General features: G+C 36.1%; 1 protein-coding gene across 1 annotated transcript in view; it reads right to left on the bottom strand.

The window, feature by feature from the left end:
* The window catches only part of LOC150083908 (protein ROP-like), a 124,597-nt gene that overhangs the window by 60,865 nt on the left and 48,431 nt on the right, over positions 1-15,301 (bottom strand). Inside the window, exons 4-6 of the mRNA XM_090374949.1 lie at positions 12,692-12,770; positions 8,093-8,196; positions 583-731 (exon numbers count right to left, since the gene is read on the bottom strand). Of these exons, the coding sequence (XP_090231075.1) occupies positions 583-731; positions 8,093-8,196; positions 12,692-12,770 (332 nt within the window). The remainder of the gene's footprint in view (positions 1-582; positions 732-8,092; positions 8,197-12,691; positions 12,771-15,301) is intronic.

Raw genomic sequence — 15,301 nt, 5'->3', positions numbered from 1 at the left:
CTATTTGAATTATGCCTTCTCTGCTGTTTATAAGTACACCATTGCTATTCTTCAGTTTCATTTGTCTTTCTGTATTACTGCTCATGGCTGCTGATTTAAATCCTTTGTTTTTCCTTAATGCTTGTTCTACTTTTGTGTTAAATCTTATGTCCTCTGAGTCTTTTTCTAACGGCTTTGCATAACTCAGTATACCCAATTTTTTCCTTGCTCTTAATTTTTCGGAAACTACTGTATTTTAAAATGTAATTACAAGAGGAATTACAAACAATTTGGTATAAAGAAGTTGGTTAAACAGAGGTCCGACTGTAATTAAATCAAAAATGAAGCAATTTTAAAATACATAATTGATCAATCGCGCCATTTAAGTGCTGGAAATGGGGCCCCACTCGCCCCACTATAGTTTTGGCTCTAGATACTCAATAATTGCATCCAGGATTTCATTTGTAAAATAAATGATTGTTGAGACAATGAGCTTGCAAATTTCAAAAAAAAAAAAAAAAAAAACACAATGGGCTCTCGGGAGCCCACTATAGCTCACCGCTGGAGCTACTAAATTACCAACCATTAAAATACAATACTTGCCTTCGATATCTAATATTAGGATATTCTCCCAGTGTAGCACAAAGAGTTGACACCTGTTGGGCAATTCTTTCAAGGTTGGCTGTGCGGCCCAATTCTTTTGTTGGATTGTAGTAAAACTGAAATGTATCCGGGCAGTCCAAAGAAAAGACCTTAAAGAAAAATACAACATAACTGGCAATGTAAGTTGACTGAATTTTAAACATTCATAATATATATACAGGGTGTCTCAAAAATACACTGCTTAACTTCAGGAATGAGTTCCTCATATGTAGACAATAAAAATATTTTATATCAACAAATGCTTGGTTTCAGAGTTTTGAAGGTATGTCTATGACACTAACTGTTCACATCACCTTATAGTAATTGTTCAAAATGTCCATCTTCTGCCTGAATACAGGCCTCACATCGACGTCTTATGGACTCGCGAATATGATGCCAAATTCCTGGCATGTTTCTTATTGTCTCACAACCTGCCACAATTCAATTGCGGAGAGAGTTTCCACATCAGCTACCGGAGTCGAATACACCAATGACTTTAAATGGCCCCACAAGAAGAAATCTAGTGGGTTTAAATCAGCGAGCGTGGAGGCCAGGCAGTTGGTCCACCTCTACCTATCCACGGACCAGGAAACCTTCGATTCAGATAATTGCAGGCTAGGTGGCCGAAATGTGCGGGAGCACCATCGTGCATGAAGTGTGATTGTTGACAAATGATCAGTGGCACGTCTACCAAGAAATCTTGATTGTCCTCTGTCGGCAGCACGCTGTGTAGAGGTCCCATGTTCACAAAGACGGCAATGGATACCTTCAAACGTTTTTCTGTTTGGACATCTTCATTCTGGGAACCTTTTCATGGTACAAACGATGCACCTCCAGAGAATTGCCGTCCGCCAAACCGTACATATCCGCTTGCTCCTGATTTGAGTACATGGTCGGAATGGAAAACCACCAGATTCTGTCAGTACCTTGCGATGAAGGAAATCACCTGCAGGAGAAAAGACATTCTGGTTAATAACTCTGGAACCAAGCATTTCCGGAACTGTGTTGATATAAAATATTTTTATTGTCTACATATGATGAACTCATTCCTGAAGTTATGCAGTGTATTTTTGAGACACCCTGTGTGTGTGTGTGTGTGTGTGTGTGTGTGTGTGTGTGTGTGTGTGTGTGTGTGTGTGTGTGTGTGTTTCAAGAAGTAAGGAGGGCAGAAAACAGGCTGCCACATGCATATAATATCAATAAGACTAATAACACAGTAGTTACCAAACAAAAACACACTACATGCTGTTCTACAAAAATTTTAAAAAAGCAATTAATAGCAAACCAGTTCTTTGGTGGCAATGACTGGAAGTGTGTACAGGTATCCCTGATGCAAGGGTAAGGTCTACACTAATCATTTAAAAAATAGTATAAAGGGAGGGAAGGAAGATAAACTGAATCCTAATAAACACTTGAGTGGTATATGGTGAAATCCACTTTAAAAACCCCGAGCAATTTCTGCCCCAAAGGCATTGGAGGTGGAATAAGTAGCTTCGATGCAACTGCAAATCACTATGCCAATGGCCTGAGCTACATGGCAAACTTTCTGGGATAGCCATTTTACCATACATAAAAAAGGGTTCCTTTCACCCCCCCCTTCAAGTTGCAAATTACTTTAACAAGGCAATGCTCAATCATCATCACACTGCACAAGTCAACTTTGTATTCCAGGAATGGAAATCAAACTGGAACTGGTACCTCAAAACCCTACAGGTATGCATCATATAAAACAATACTTATAATTACTAAGCTAAGACCAAACTCCATGCTCACTATAGCAAGCAAGAAAAGAAGCTCATAGCTGCCACTGAGTATACAGTGCATTCCAAGCACCATCTGGCATTATAATGGGTCACATTTACCGATCAATTGTTAATTAAAATACCACTAATTAAATATTTAAAAACTAATTAAAAATTAAAAATGAAAAAATACCACTAATTAAATATTAAAAAAAGAATTGCTATACCTTTTTTACAGCATAACAGCCAAGGTAACCTATAACAGAGTCTCTCTCTCTCTCTCTCTCTCTCTCTCTCTCTCTCTCTCTCTCTCTCTCTCCCTCCCTCTCTCTCCCTCCCTCTCTCTCCCTCCCTCTCTCCCCCAAAAAGCCTCAGGCTTCCCTGCACCATATGGTTAATATAATAATCTAAAAAAAATTACCCCTAATAACATACAGGTTCAAAAAAAAAAAAAAAAAAAAAATTAGTTCTACCATTAATTTTTTTATTTAATATCTTAATCTCTATAGCAACCACACAAAATGGTTTTGATCTGATAATTCATTTTTTCCTTTGCAGTAGTAGCATGTGATGCAAGAAAGCAAGTATATGAGCTTATGCAGCATCAATCAAAAACACACACACACACACACACACACACCCCATTCTCTCCAAATGCCTGTCCAGTTCCTCCTTAAATTTATTTAACCTATCAACTTTCACAACAACAGATGGAAGTTTGTTCCAGCAATTAATCACCTGCTGGCTAAAGGCAAATTTCCGCACATCTATTCTACATCTGTCTTTTCTTAATTTGAATTTATGCCCCTTAGGTTCGTAAGGGGCATAAGTGGAACGATCCCATCAGAATTCAGCATGCTAAACCCATTCAAGGCCTTATACACCTCAGTCAGATCACCGCGCAGGTGCCTAGTCTCCAGCCATTGCATTTTGCAGAACTTAAGCCTCTCTTGGTAAGAGGATCTCTTCATTCCCCTCACCAATCTTGTTGTCCTTCTCTGTACACGCTCAAGCAAATCTACATCCCTCCTAAAATGAGGCCTCCAAACCTACACGCAGTACTCAAGGCGTGGCCTCACCATTGCCTTATACAGGAGGGACAATCACCTTTTCCCTACTAGCAAAATTCCTACATGTCACTGACAAAATCCCATGACATGCCCTGGCAGCCTGTCTGCATTGCTCAGAAAACTTGCATATCTGACTGCACAATTACTCCCAGGTCTTTTTCATTTTCTACCATCTTAAGTGTAGTACCACACAGTTGGTATGTTTCTCTAGAATTACTTCTACCCATATGCAGTACTTTGCATTTGTCAAGGTTAAAATTCAGTTGCCACTTCTTAGCCCATCTGCCCAAATTTTCTAGATCCTGCTGCAGTAGCACACTGCCATTAACAACCCTGCCAACCTTTGTATCATCTGCAAACTGCGACACTAAGCCTAATATACCTTCATCAATATCATTGATAAATATACAAAACAGTGGACCCAACACTGAACCCTGTGGGACTCCACTAATAACATCAGTCCAAGAAGAGTAGCACCCATTGATTACCACCCTCTGTCTGCTCCAATTTGTACACATTCCTTTGTAACCACATAATATCCTATCAGATTTGTCAGACAAGACTTTCCCTTAACAAACCAATGCTGTGTATGAATTATTGCTGCAGTCTTGTCTAGATGATCCTGCAATGCATCTTTAACCAGTGACTCCATTATTTTACCTGGAACAGAAATTAAACTAACTGGTCTGTAATTACTCTTGTCACTCTTCGATCCCCCTTGTGAATTGGGGATACATTTGCACATCTCCAGTATGTGGTGACCTCCCCTGAGTCCAAGGATGCTTTCATAATTATGGCTAAGGGTTTGCTTAGTTGCTTTGCTGCCTCCTTTAATATAACTGGATAGATCCCATCCACCCCAGGTGCCTTTCTTATGTTTAACTTCAACAATTTCTTCTCCACTTTGCTCTCAGTTATTACAAAATCATTAAGCACCCTACTACAATTTGATAACATTCTCATGTGTGAATGTAGATGAAAAATGCTCATTCAGTTTGTTTGCTATCTGAGTAGGATCATCAACAGTTGAACCATCGATATCATGTGGACCAATCAGATTCATCCCCTTCCTTTTAGAGTGTTTATATAAATAAAGAAATCCTTGCTGTTTTTCTTAGCATCCTTTGCCAAAGATTTCTCATAATCTGCCTTCGCCTGCCTAACCTCCTTTGTGACCTGATTACAGACTAGCTTAGGCGCCTCCGTAGCCATGTGGGAAGGAGCAGCAGTGCATAACACACGCTTCTTGATTAGACCGGGGTTCGAGCCTGTCACCACGAAATACGGAGGATGCGGAAAGGTCAGGGAATAACCACCGCATATTCCTGGAGCAATATGGCCTTAGTTGCTAATGCTCCTAAAAACCAAATAACAACACCACCACTTACTAATTCTGTATATTTGGGATCCATTTGGCCATCCTGTAGCAGAAGTGTGAGAGAGAGAGAGAGAGAGAGAGAGAGAGAGAGAGAGAGAGAGAGAGAGAGAGAGAGAGAGAGAGAGAGAGAGAGAGCGCGCGCGCACACAATCGGGAGGGGGATGCCGGAAACTTTGCTCTAGAGACTAAACATGGGTTTCACCACTTACTGAGGCGCCTCCGTAACCAGGTGGGAAGGAGCAGCAGTGCGTAGCACACGCTTCTTGATTAAACCGGGGTTCGAGCCCGTCACCACCAAATATGGAGGATGTGGAAAGGTCAGGGAATGACCACCGCATATTCCCGGAGCAATATGGCCTTAGTTGCTAATGCTCCTAAAAACTAAATAACAACAACAAACTAGGTTATATCTGCCATAGGCTTTTGAGTTGCTTGATAATTTATATGCATCCCATGCATTTTTCTTCTCTCTTTCTCATGAGTCTCATTAGTTCATTTGATAACCATTTAGACCTAAACCTTGAACAATATTTCTTAATTAGGTATGAAACTTTTAGTAGTTTCCACGATTAATTCCTTGAATGCTTCCCACTTAGAATTTACTGTTGGTAACATCGTCAGTGATTCCACTGTACAGAATTTAAAAACTGTCTGAGACCATTGTACTCACGTGTGTGCACAGCGTTGAATGAAGTATCACAATGGATAAAGTGAAATACTGATCAGCGATTCAGTTCTTTCTGAAAGGGAAAGCACTGAAAACAATCCATGAAGAAATAGTTGCTGTATATGGAGAAAACTGCCCACGTTACTATGTTGTTGCACATTGATATAAACAACTCAAATGTGGAAGAACCTCAGTGCATGATAAATTATATAGATAGCCATATTTATAAGGAAATATGGCTATCTATATATAGACAGATAAATATAGATACAGAAATAGATAGATATGGCATTCCGAAGGACGCACATGGTTTTCAAGGGAAAACCATGTTTAACTAACTTGAGCTATTTTGACACGGTTATTCATGAGCTAGATGTAGAGAACAATTTCAACAGTGTATTTGGATCTTAGCAAAGCATTCGACTTGGTCCCTCACGAGAGTTTACTGTACAAGCTGGAACAGGTTGGGATTACTGGAAAAATCCTGAAATGGATTGCTGGGTTTGCTGCAGGCAGAGGGTTGTGATTAATGGATATTCTTCAGATTGGTGTAACATCAGCAGTGGGGTCCCTCCAATGATCGGTTCTTTGACCACTGTTTCTCATTTTCATAAACGAGATATCAAAGTTTGCAAATAACAAAGATTGCCAGTCATTAACAATCAATGCCAAGCAGCACTCCTTCAGGATTACATGAAGGGACTTCAAAGATGGTCAGAGAAGTGGCAGCTATGTTTTAATGATGGGAAATAGCAACACCAAAATAAATTATACACTTACTGAGGTTGAATTAAAAACAATGGAGGAAGAAAGGGATGCAGGAGTTATGATACGGGCAGATATGAAGTTTTCTGAGCAGTGTAGACAGGCAACCAGGAAAGCCCACGATGTCCTATTCAACGATTTATTGAATGTTATCCTGCAGAGTTAGGGAGGTCATAATCCCACTGTATAAGGCAATTGTAAGGCTGCAATTGGAATACTGTTCAGTATGGAGATTATCAGAATAAAAAGGCATTGAACTTCTTGAATGGATCCAAAAACAGGCAACTCAAATGATGAGATCAGCAAAAGGATGTCCATACGAGGAAAGACTTGAGTGTGTGTGTGTCGGCTACAGGGCTTGGCAACCAGGCACCCCAGAGGTGATCTGATCGAGATTTATAAGGCTCTGAGAAGGGTTAAGTAAGATGAATGAATAGAATTTACTGTTATAAAGAATAAAAGAGAAGTAGGGGCCATAAATTCAAATTACAGGGGTTGAGACCTTGTTCCAGCAATCAACAAGAGTTGTTGATTGCTGGAACAAGTTCCTTCACAGATAGTTGAGGTTGACAGTTTGAATAAATTCAACTGGCAACTGTATAATTATCCATATGAGGATGGAAGTATATAATAATTTGTATTTTCTTATCTGCTTTTTTTTTTTTTTTTTGCCAGTACAAAAAGCCTGTGGCTTCATTGCACTATATGGCAAATACTATTAAAAAATCCTAGGATGCCCAGCAACTGCTGTAACAGAAGACTATTGCAAAATATCAAGGCATTAATCCTGAATGTATTAGTATCAGTGAACTAGCTGCAGAGCTCCAATTACTGGAAGGCCTGTGGAGAACATTATCCACCAACAACTGCATATGAGCAAGGTGTTTGGTAGATGAGTTCCCAGACTTCTGACTCCTTACCAGAAGAAGGAAAGGGCACAATGTGCACATGAAATGGTGAAGTGCCGGGAAAAACAAGATGACTTTTTGTTCATGTATACTCACCATGGATGAAACTTGGATCCATCACTATGATCTTGAAACTAAACAAACATCAAAACAATGGAAGCATGCAGAATCATTCCCCTCAAAAAAGGCTAAGCTGCAACCTGCAAAGCTGTTGATGAGGTGATGCTGTCAGTTTTTTTGGGATCAGAATGGTGTAATACTAACAGATTACTTTCATAAGGACTGTACTGGGACAGCAAAGTATTATTCCAACTTCCTCATAAAGCTGTGCTGCCAACAAATGAAGAAAAAAAAAAAAAGACTGGGAAAGCTGTGCACCTGCTCCATGATAATGTCCCTGTGCATTCCTCACATTCTGCAGTGAAGTATGCCCATGAATGAGAGTTTGAAATATTGGTGCATCCTGCTTATTCCCCACACCTTGCAACCTCAGATTTTTTCCCTCTTTCCTGCTCTGAAGTCCTTTCTTCATGGAAAACACTGTTGCTGATGAGGTGATTTCTGCTGCCAAGTTGTGGTCTGATGGACAGTAAAAAAACACTTCTACCAAACTGGCCTACAGAAGTTTATTTAGAGGTGGCAAAAACGTATCATTTTGTCTGATGACTATGTTGAAAAAGTGCAATGCATGGAGTTTTTTTTTCAACCTTCTATCACGAACAACTACTTCTGGGTGAATACAAATCTTTTTTGAACTTCCCCTCATAATCCCTTAAAACTGATGCTGAAGGGATTTTTACAGTGGATATTATCTGGAAAAAATATATACATATACACACACACATTTTATAAAACTATTTATAAATTAATTTTATACTCAAGATTTAAGATAGTATGAAGTAATGATTAATTCAAAATAATTTTAAATATTTTCTACAAACCTGAGATTCATAAGGAAGAAAAGCAATATTGATTTCCTTGAGAGTACGAATAAATTTTGCACATGATGATTTACAAACTTCATTGAAAAGCTCATCTGGACAAGCTAAATACAAAAACCAAAGAATTAATAAAATATTATATAAATTTATATCTGTTAGACTTCTATCTTATCTTCTACAGTTTAATTTTTTCTTAAACTACGTGGAAAAAAAAAATAAAATAAATAAATACCAAATCCATTCAATAGATTACTATTACTTCAACTAGTTGTTTAATATCTTTTTCTATGATACAGTCAATTATGCTTTTGATTATTCTAATATGCTCCTTTCATAAATTTCACATAAACTTGCAACTATTCTTGTGCTTATATTTCTCTTTAACATATTAAGAAACTTCTATTTTATCTTCCCCCCCCCCCCCAAGTCTTCAAAAATTGGGCTACATGTACAGAAATTTATCTACATTCCATCTTGAATTTTGTGCACATAATTACTCTGGATGTATTCCATCCGGTTAAACTTTCTTCTGAACTAGTTCTAAAAGCAATTGCTTCATCATGTGGTCCTAGGGATAAAGTTGCCATTATGCATGTTGTGAGATCAAATCCCCAGAACTGCCAAAAACACTCAAGCCCATTGAGAAATGGGACATTAGCATGTACCAAGAGGCAGCCACAATAAAGATTTCAAACTCCTCTAAACACACAGTATTATCATTTTTTTTAATTGTTTAGCTGCAGTTTTCCCATATTTATTCTGCTGGTTTCTGATACCTAACTATACTGTTATCATACTGACCTAATTCTGCTAAAATTTGCTTTTTTAATGTTAAAATTTTTTTTTTATAATTAAGCTATCTTATAATTTTAAGCATTAATCTAGTTTATACTCTTGAAAAAATAAAAAAATCAGAAATGAATTTTCATTGACTTATCAAAAAGAATTTGACAAGACAAGTTTAAGCTATTGTAAGAGTTAACATTTTGTATAGTCGTTTTGTTTAATATTCTACACTTACATGGGGGGGGGGGGTATTGAGGGTTTATTTTTCCTCTGATTACTATGGTTGAGTTATTACTTCATATAAAAGTATATATTACAAAAGTATTACATGATAATAACTATTGGTTAATTAGCAATATTAAACAGAGCAGGCAGGCACAATGGTGTACCACAGGTACCAAAAACAAAAAATGTATTAAAATTATTTCAGTAGGAATTTTAGTATTCCTCCAACATGTATTCACTTTTGTTTTGCATAATCATTTTTTAAACAATGTATAGCTGTAAAAAATTATGAGTGGGTGTGCAAAAAAAGTGCACACCCACTCATATCAATTTTCCAGGCTTTTGGCTTCCTTTCAGTTTCATTACCCAAAGATTTAGCCATATGATAAAGCAAGGAAATTCCCCTCCCCCCCTGGATAAAGGTTATGAATATATATATTTTTTTATTGATCTTATCCAGTATCCAAAATTAAAAATAAAGTTTTCCATTTAACTATTTAAAGTTTTCCATTTAACTATTTTTTGCCTCTAATCTCTCTTAAAAAAAAAAAAAAAAAAAAAAACACACACACACCACTGATTTGGCATGTTTTCTATGCAAATAATAGACCTGCTATGTTATTAGGATTTTTTTTTTTGTAGCTGCCATATAGTTATTATTACTATATCAAATTAATTTAAAAAATCCTTTATGGCTTTAGTTTAGCCATTAGGATATACAAGGGGGCATTCAAAAAGTTTGTATTCTAATCTACTTCTAATGAATATAATTTACTCCTAAGAAGTTCCATGTTACTCCATCAGCTGGCAAGCTGATGGTATCAGTTTTTTTTTGGGATACAGAAGGCATCATCATGATTGACTACTTGGAAAAGGGCACCACCATCACTGGAGAAAACTACAACCTTATAAGACAATTTCATGAAGCCATCAAGGAAAAGCAGCACTGAAAACTACAGAAAGACGTTTTGCTCCTTCATGATAATGCACACAGTTACACCTCCCAGATTGCAATAACTGCCATATAGACTGCAGGATTTCAGCTGCTTCAGCACCCACTCTATTATTCAGATCTTGCCCCTAATGACTTATTTGTTCCCCAAGCTGAAGGAAAACATCTGCAGGAATAGATATGGGAGACCAAGATTAGTTTGTTTTTTTTTTGCCAATGAGATCAAACCACTAGAGCATCGGTGGAAGTGTATTGCAATGGCCAGAGACCACATTAAAAAATAAAAAGGCAATCATAATGGCATGTCTTTCCTGAATGTGTTATTCTAACACATTCAGGTAAGACATTTTCCTGAATGTGTTATTCTAAGACACTTTCCTGAATGTGTTATTCTAACACATTCAGGTAAGACATACCATTATGATTGCCTTTTGAACAAACTTTGAGCCATCCTCGTACAAAGGATTTCAAAATTACATGGAACAAATATAAAAGCATATTATTCTACAGCTAAAAATAAAAAGTTCCTATCACTGTGTCGTTAAAAAAAAAAAAAAAAAAATTCATATTTAAGATATTAAACATTAATCATAAATTACAAAACATAAAAAGAAACTAAAATAAAACTAAAAGGAAAACATCTAAAGCAGCTTTTGAACAAACTTTGAGCCATCCTCGTACAAAGGATTTCAAAATTACATGGAACAAATATAAAAGCATATTATTCTACAGCTAAAAATAAAAAGTTCCTATCACTGTCTTTAAAAAAAAAAAAAAAAATTCATATTTAAGATATTAAACATTAATCATAAATTACAAAACATAAAAAGAAACTAAAATAAAACTAAAAGGAAAACATCTAAAGCAGCTCTTCAAAGTGATCTCTATTCAGCAGTTGAAATGGAAGATTTTATGAAAGCCACATATTGGTTAATAACAGGCATTTTTAATAATCAAGTATGTATAATGACATTACTGGTATGCGTGATAAACTGACACAGCATTCCGAGTCCTGCCTCCATTTTGTTTAATACAATATTCAGCATGATAACCACAATTCCCTGGCATATCCTATTAGTTCAGGACTATTCATAATGGTTTCAGCATCATCAAAATGTAATTTTCAAATTGATTTTGCATGGTAGAATTACCATGGATTTCATGTTATTGTTATTTGTTTTTTTTTTTTTAGGAGCATTAGCAACTAAGGCCATATTGCTCTGGGGATATGCGGTGGTCATTCCCTGACCTTTCCGCATCCTTCGTATTTGGTGGGCACGGGCTCGAACGGATTTCATGTAATTCCACACAAAGTAATTTAAGGGTATGAGGTCAAGTGTTGAGGTAGCCACTGGACAGGGCTGTTTTGATCAAGCCACTGATTAAAATATATGCATACTTGGCCCAGTACATCATTAAAAAAATAGCATGTCTCTAGAGCATGTCTTCCAACAGTTCCCAAAAATTGTCCTATTGTCCTGCAGAAAAATGTAGGTATGCCATTCCCAAAAGCCTTGCTAGTAAAAAAATTAGGAGCAGCAAAACTATTCCCAAGAAGACCATATCAAACATTAAAGTCAAAAAAAAGGTATGTTGATAATGAGAACCAACAATAAAATGTGGGTTTCCATTGGCCCAGGTTCGGTATTTCAAGAGTGAGAATTCCATTTCTCATAAAACACGATCCATCTGTAACCAGAATATGGCCAAGAAATTGAGGATCATGTGGCAAAATTCTTAGACAGGTATACTATGAAATGGATACAATTGCTGCTCATGTAATGTTCTCCATATGCTTGCAGTTATGGACATTTATGAAACCTGACAACCTTCTGGTAGGAGACACTTCAACAGCATGAAGTATTTCTTCTTCAAAACTTGAAATTCACCAATCTCCCTCACTAGCATTTAATTGTAATGGTTTAAACATACCTGTTTCTCTAACTAAGTAATCTCTCCAAAAAAGCAAGTGTTTTACAATTTGTTATTCATTGAATTGCAAAATTTTTATGGCTTCAACATAAATTAAAATCATATCAGTGAACTTGGCAAACAAAGATTAAAAAAAAAAAAAAAAGCCATACTGTAAATAATTACTGTTGTCATAGAACCCAAAACTCTGGTTCAACAACATTTCGAACATATCAAATGTTGCAGTGTAACAGACATATTGTCACTGCCAATACATACCATGCCAGACTGATTAGTCAAAGGTGTGTGTAACTGGCATGATTCTTGTGATAGAATAAATTCTATCATGTTAGTATGGCTTAAAGCTCCTTTTACACAGTCACATTTTTATGAAATAAATTATGTTTTGCCATTTTAAAATGGTTTTATAATTTAATATATCAAAAAGAATTGAGACTAAGTTTTTTTAAAACATTCCTAAAAACTAGAAACTGTTTTTTCTCTTATTTTTAACTGTAGAAAATGCTCCATTTGCTCTGTACAATTTTAAAAACACCCTATATGTAAATAAAGACCAAAAACTGTTTACCTACAAAAATAAATTATTTATTTAAACTCTAAAACTTGAGGAAATTTAATGACTGATTAATTCTGTTAGTCAATTATATATCCAAATATAAAGAGACTATTTTTTAAATGAACTTTCTAAAAATATCCTAACTTACTTTCCGTGAAAAACAAATGTGCACAACGGTACATTTGGCGAGTGGGTGTCTGAAAGTCTAGCATCAGCTGCCTGATAGACTGGAATAGAAATTTCAATTATGAAGAAGATAATCAAACATTAATATAATATACCAAATAAATGTTGCTAATTTACTATAATAAACTTTAAATGTATGCATACATTTGAGGCTTTGTGTGTGTGTCCACATTCACAAATACATACCTTCAAAGTGAGGTTGATATAGGTAGTTTTGAAGCAAAATTGGAAAGGAGAGGAGATAGTTCAAACTGATAAATTCTCAATAAAAATATAAAATTTCAAAGCATGAATGGTCTATGCCAATGTTCTGACTGGAGCAACCAAGATATTTATATTTATTCTGAATAAATGCAATTTGCCAAATCCAGACACTGGATTAAAACAACCATATGCTTGGTAACCAAGTTGTGGAACTGGTTTGGTCAACAACAAGGAAACAAGTATCTATAACAGCTATGAAATTCAGCTAGGCTTTTTTTTTTTTGTTGTAGAGGTTAAAATTCATGCTATTGCATTATGTGAATTATTTATATGCCTTGTGTGGATAACATAAAAGGATGGGGGACATAGATGAAATTTTTGAATATGGTATACATACACACAAATTACCATAAAACTAAAAGTGCATTTAAAATGTTTTAATCAAAATTTAAAACACTGTTCTTGTGTGTGTGTGTGTGTGTGTAATATTCAAATATTGAGGTAACTCTTTTGTATTTTAAAATACACAAGAATGTACCCAGCTCCTTGACATAACATGACCTGTACAGCACATCCAACGTGCACTACTCAGACTCCCTCCAGTGAAACCATGCCTCTAACTCTGCCAGCTACTGTCACTAACTGGCAGAGTCTGAGGCATTCAGATTATACACTAGCTGATCTGTATGCCTCCTTGTGTGTGATATTCAAAAATTTTATTTATGTCCCCATCTTTTTACCTTATACACACAAGGCATAAATAATTAACATAATGGAACAAAACTATACATGAAGAGATCTAAATTTCCAAAAAAAACATCTTCATTCATTTTACAAATAGACAGTGTCAGTAATGCAATTGCCAGGACCAACTTCATTTTCTAACAGAGTCACAAATATCAGTGCCTCAATCACCACTCATCTCAATTGTGTTAATTATTTTCTGATTCCTTTCACTTCGAATTTAGTACTTGTCTGCTATGATATTCCTTGTCTCAGGCTTCTCAATCCAGAAGCTCCTCTTTTTGATCTCCTCTGGGTTAAAATCTCTTTACTCCATTCTGCCAAATTCATCAGTCTCTAGAAATTACTCAGAACTTTGACTTCCTTTAAAATTAGACTTTGTCCAATCTAATTTTTCTATCAAGGCACTTTTCCTTAGTGATTTTAATGTTCACAACCCAGAGACAGTGCCAAGTATAATAGGATCTATTACCTTTCATGTTTGGGATTTTCGTAAAAAGCTGCTTTACTCAGAAAAGAAGAATCAGCTAAATTTTTATTTTTCTAATTATAAATATGGATTTAAGTTGATCTTATACCACATTCTATCATTAAAAATTAAATGACACTGCCAACTGTTTGATTCTTGGCTTGTCTATGATATCACATCATGCTGCAATTCTATTGAACAGATGTCTGCAGCAGCATGTTCGAGAGGCAACCAGAGAAAGTAATACTCTTGATCTGGTTATCAGCAGTGATCCTTCATGTATTAAGAATTTGCAGATAAAGGAACCACTAGGTGGCAGTGATCACAGTGTACTGATGTGGTATTTACTTAAAGATTTAATTACCATCAGGGGTAAAGGAAAGGGTTTTTGCTTCCGTAAAGGTGAGTACAGTGGTCTCAAAGTTTTTAAATTCTGTACAGTGGGATCAACTGACGATGTTACCAACAGTAAATTCTAAGTGGGAAGCATTCAAGGAATTAATCGTGGAAACTACTAAAAGTTTCATACCTATTAAGAAATATTGTTCAAGGTTTAGGCCTAAATGGTTATCTAATGAACTAATGAGACTTAACAGAGAAGAAAAATGCATGGGATGCATATAAATTATCAAGCGACTCAGAAGCCTATGGCAGATATAAGCTAGTGTAATCAGGTCACAAAGGAGGTTAGGCAGGCAAAGGCATATTACGAGAAATCCTTGGCAAAAGATGCTAAGAAAAACAGCAAGGATTTCTTTACTTATATAAACTCTAAAAGGGGATGAATCAGATTGGTCCACTTGATATCAATGGTTTGACTGTTGATGATCCTGCTCAGATAGCAAACAAACTGAATAAGTATTTTGCATCTACATTCACACGAGGAATTATTAAGGTTTGAAAATGGCAGAAGGTTATCAAATTGTAGCAGGATACTTAATGATTTTGTAATAACCTGGAGCAAAGTGGAGGAGAAATTGTTGAAGTTAAACATAAGAATAGCACCTGGGGTGGATGGGATCTATCCAGTTATATTAAAGGCGGCAGCAAAGCAACTAAGCAAACCCTTAGCCATAATTATGAGAGCATCCCTGGACTCAGGGGAGGTTCCCACGGGCTGGAGATGTGCAAATGTATCCCCAATTCACAAAGGGG

Source organism: Mastigoproctus giganteus, chromosome 6, assembly GCF_048544385.1.
Source record: "Mastigoproctus giganteus isolate SK-2022 chromosome 6, ASM4854438v1, whole genome shotgun sequence".
NCBI classification, from domain to species: Eukaryota; Metazoa; Arthropoda; class Arachnida; order Uropygi; family Thelyphonidae; genus Mastigoproctus; species Mastigoproctus giganteus.
This window is presented reverse-complemented; position numbering and strand designations above follow the sequence as displayed.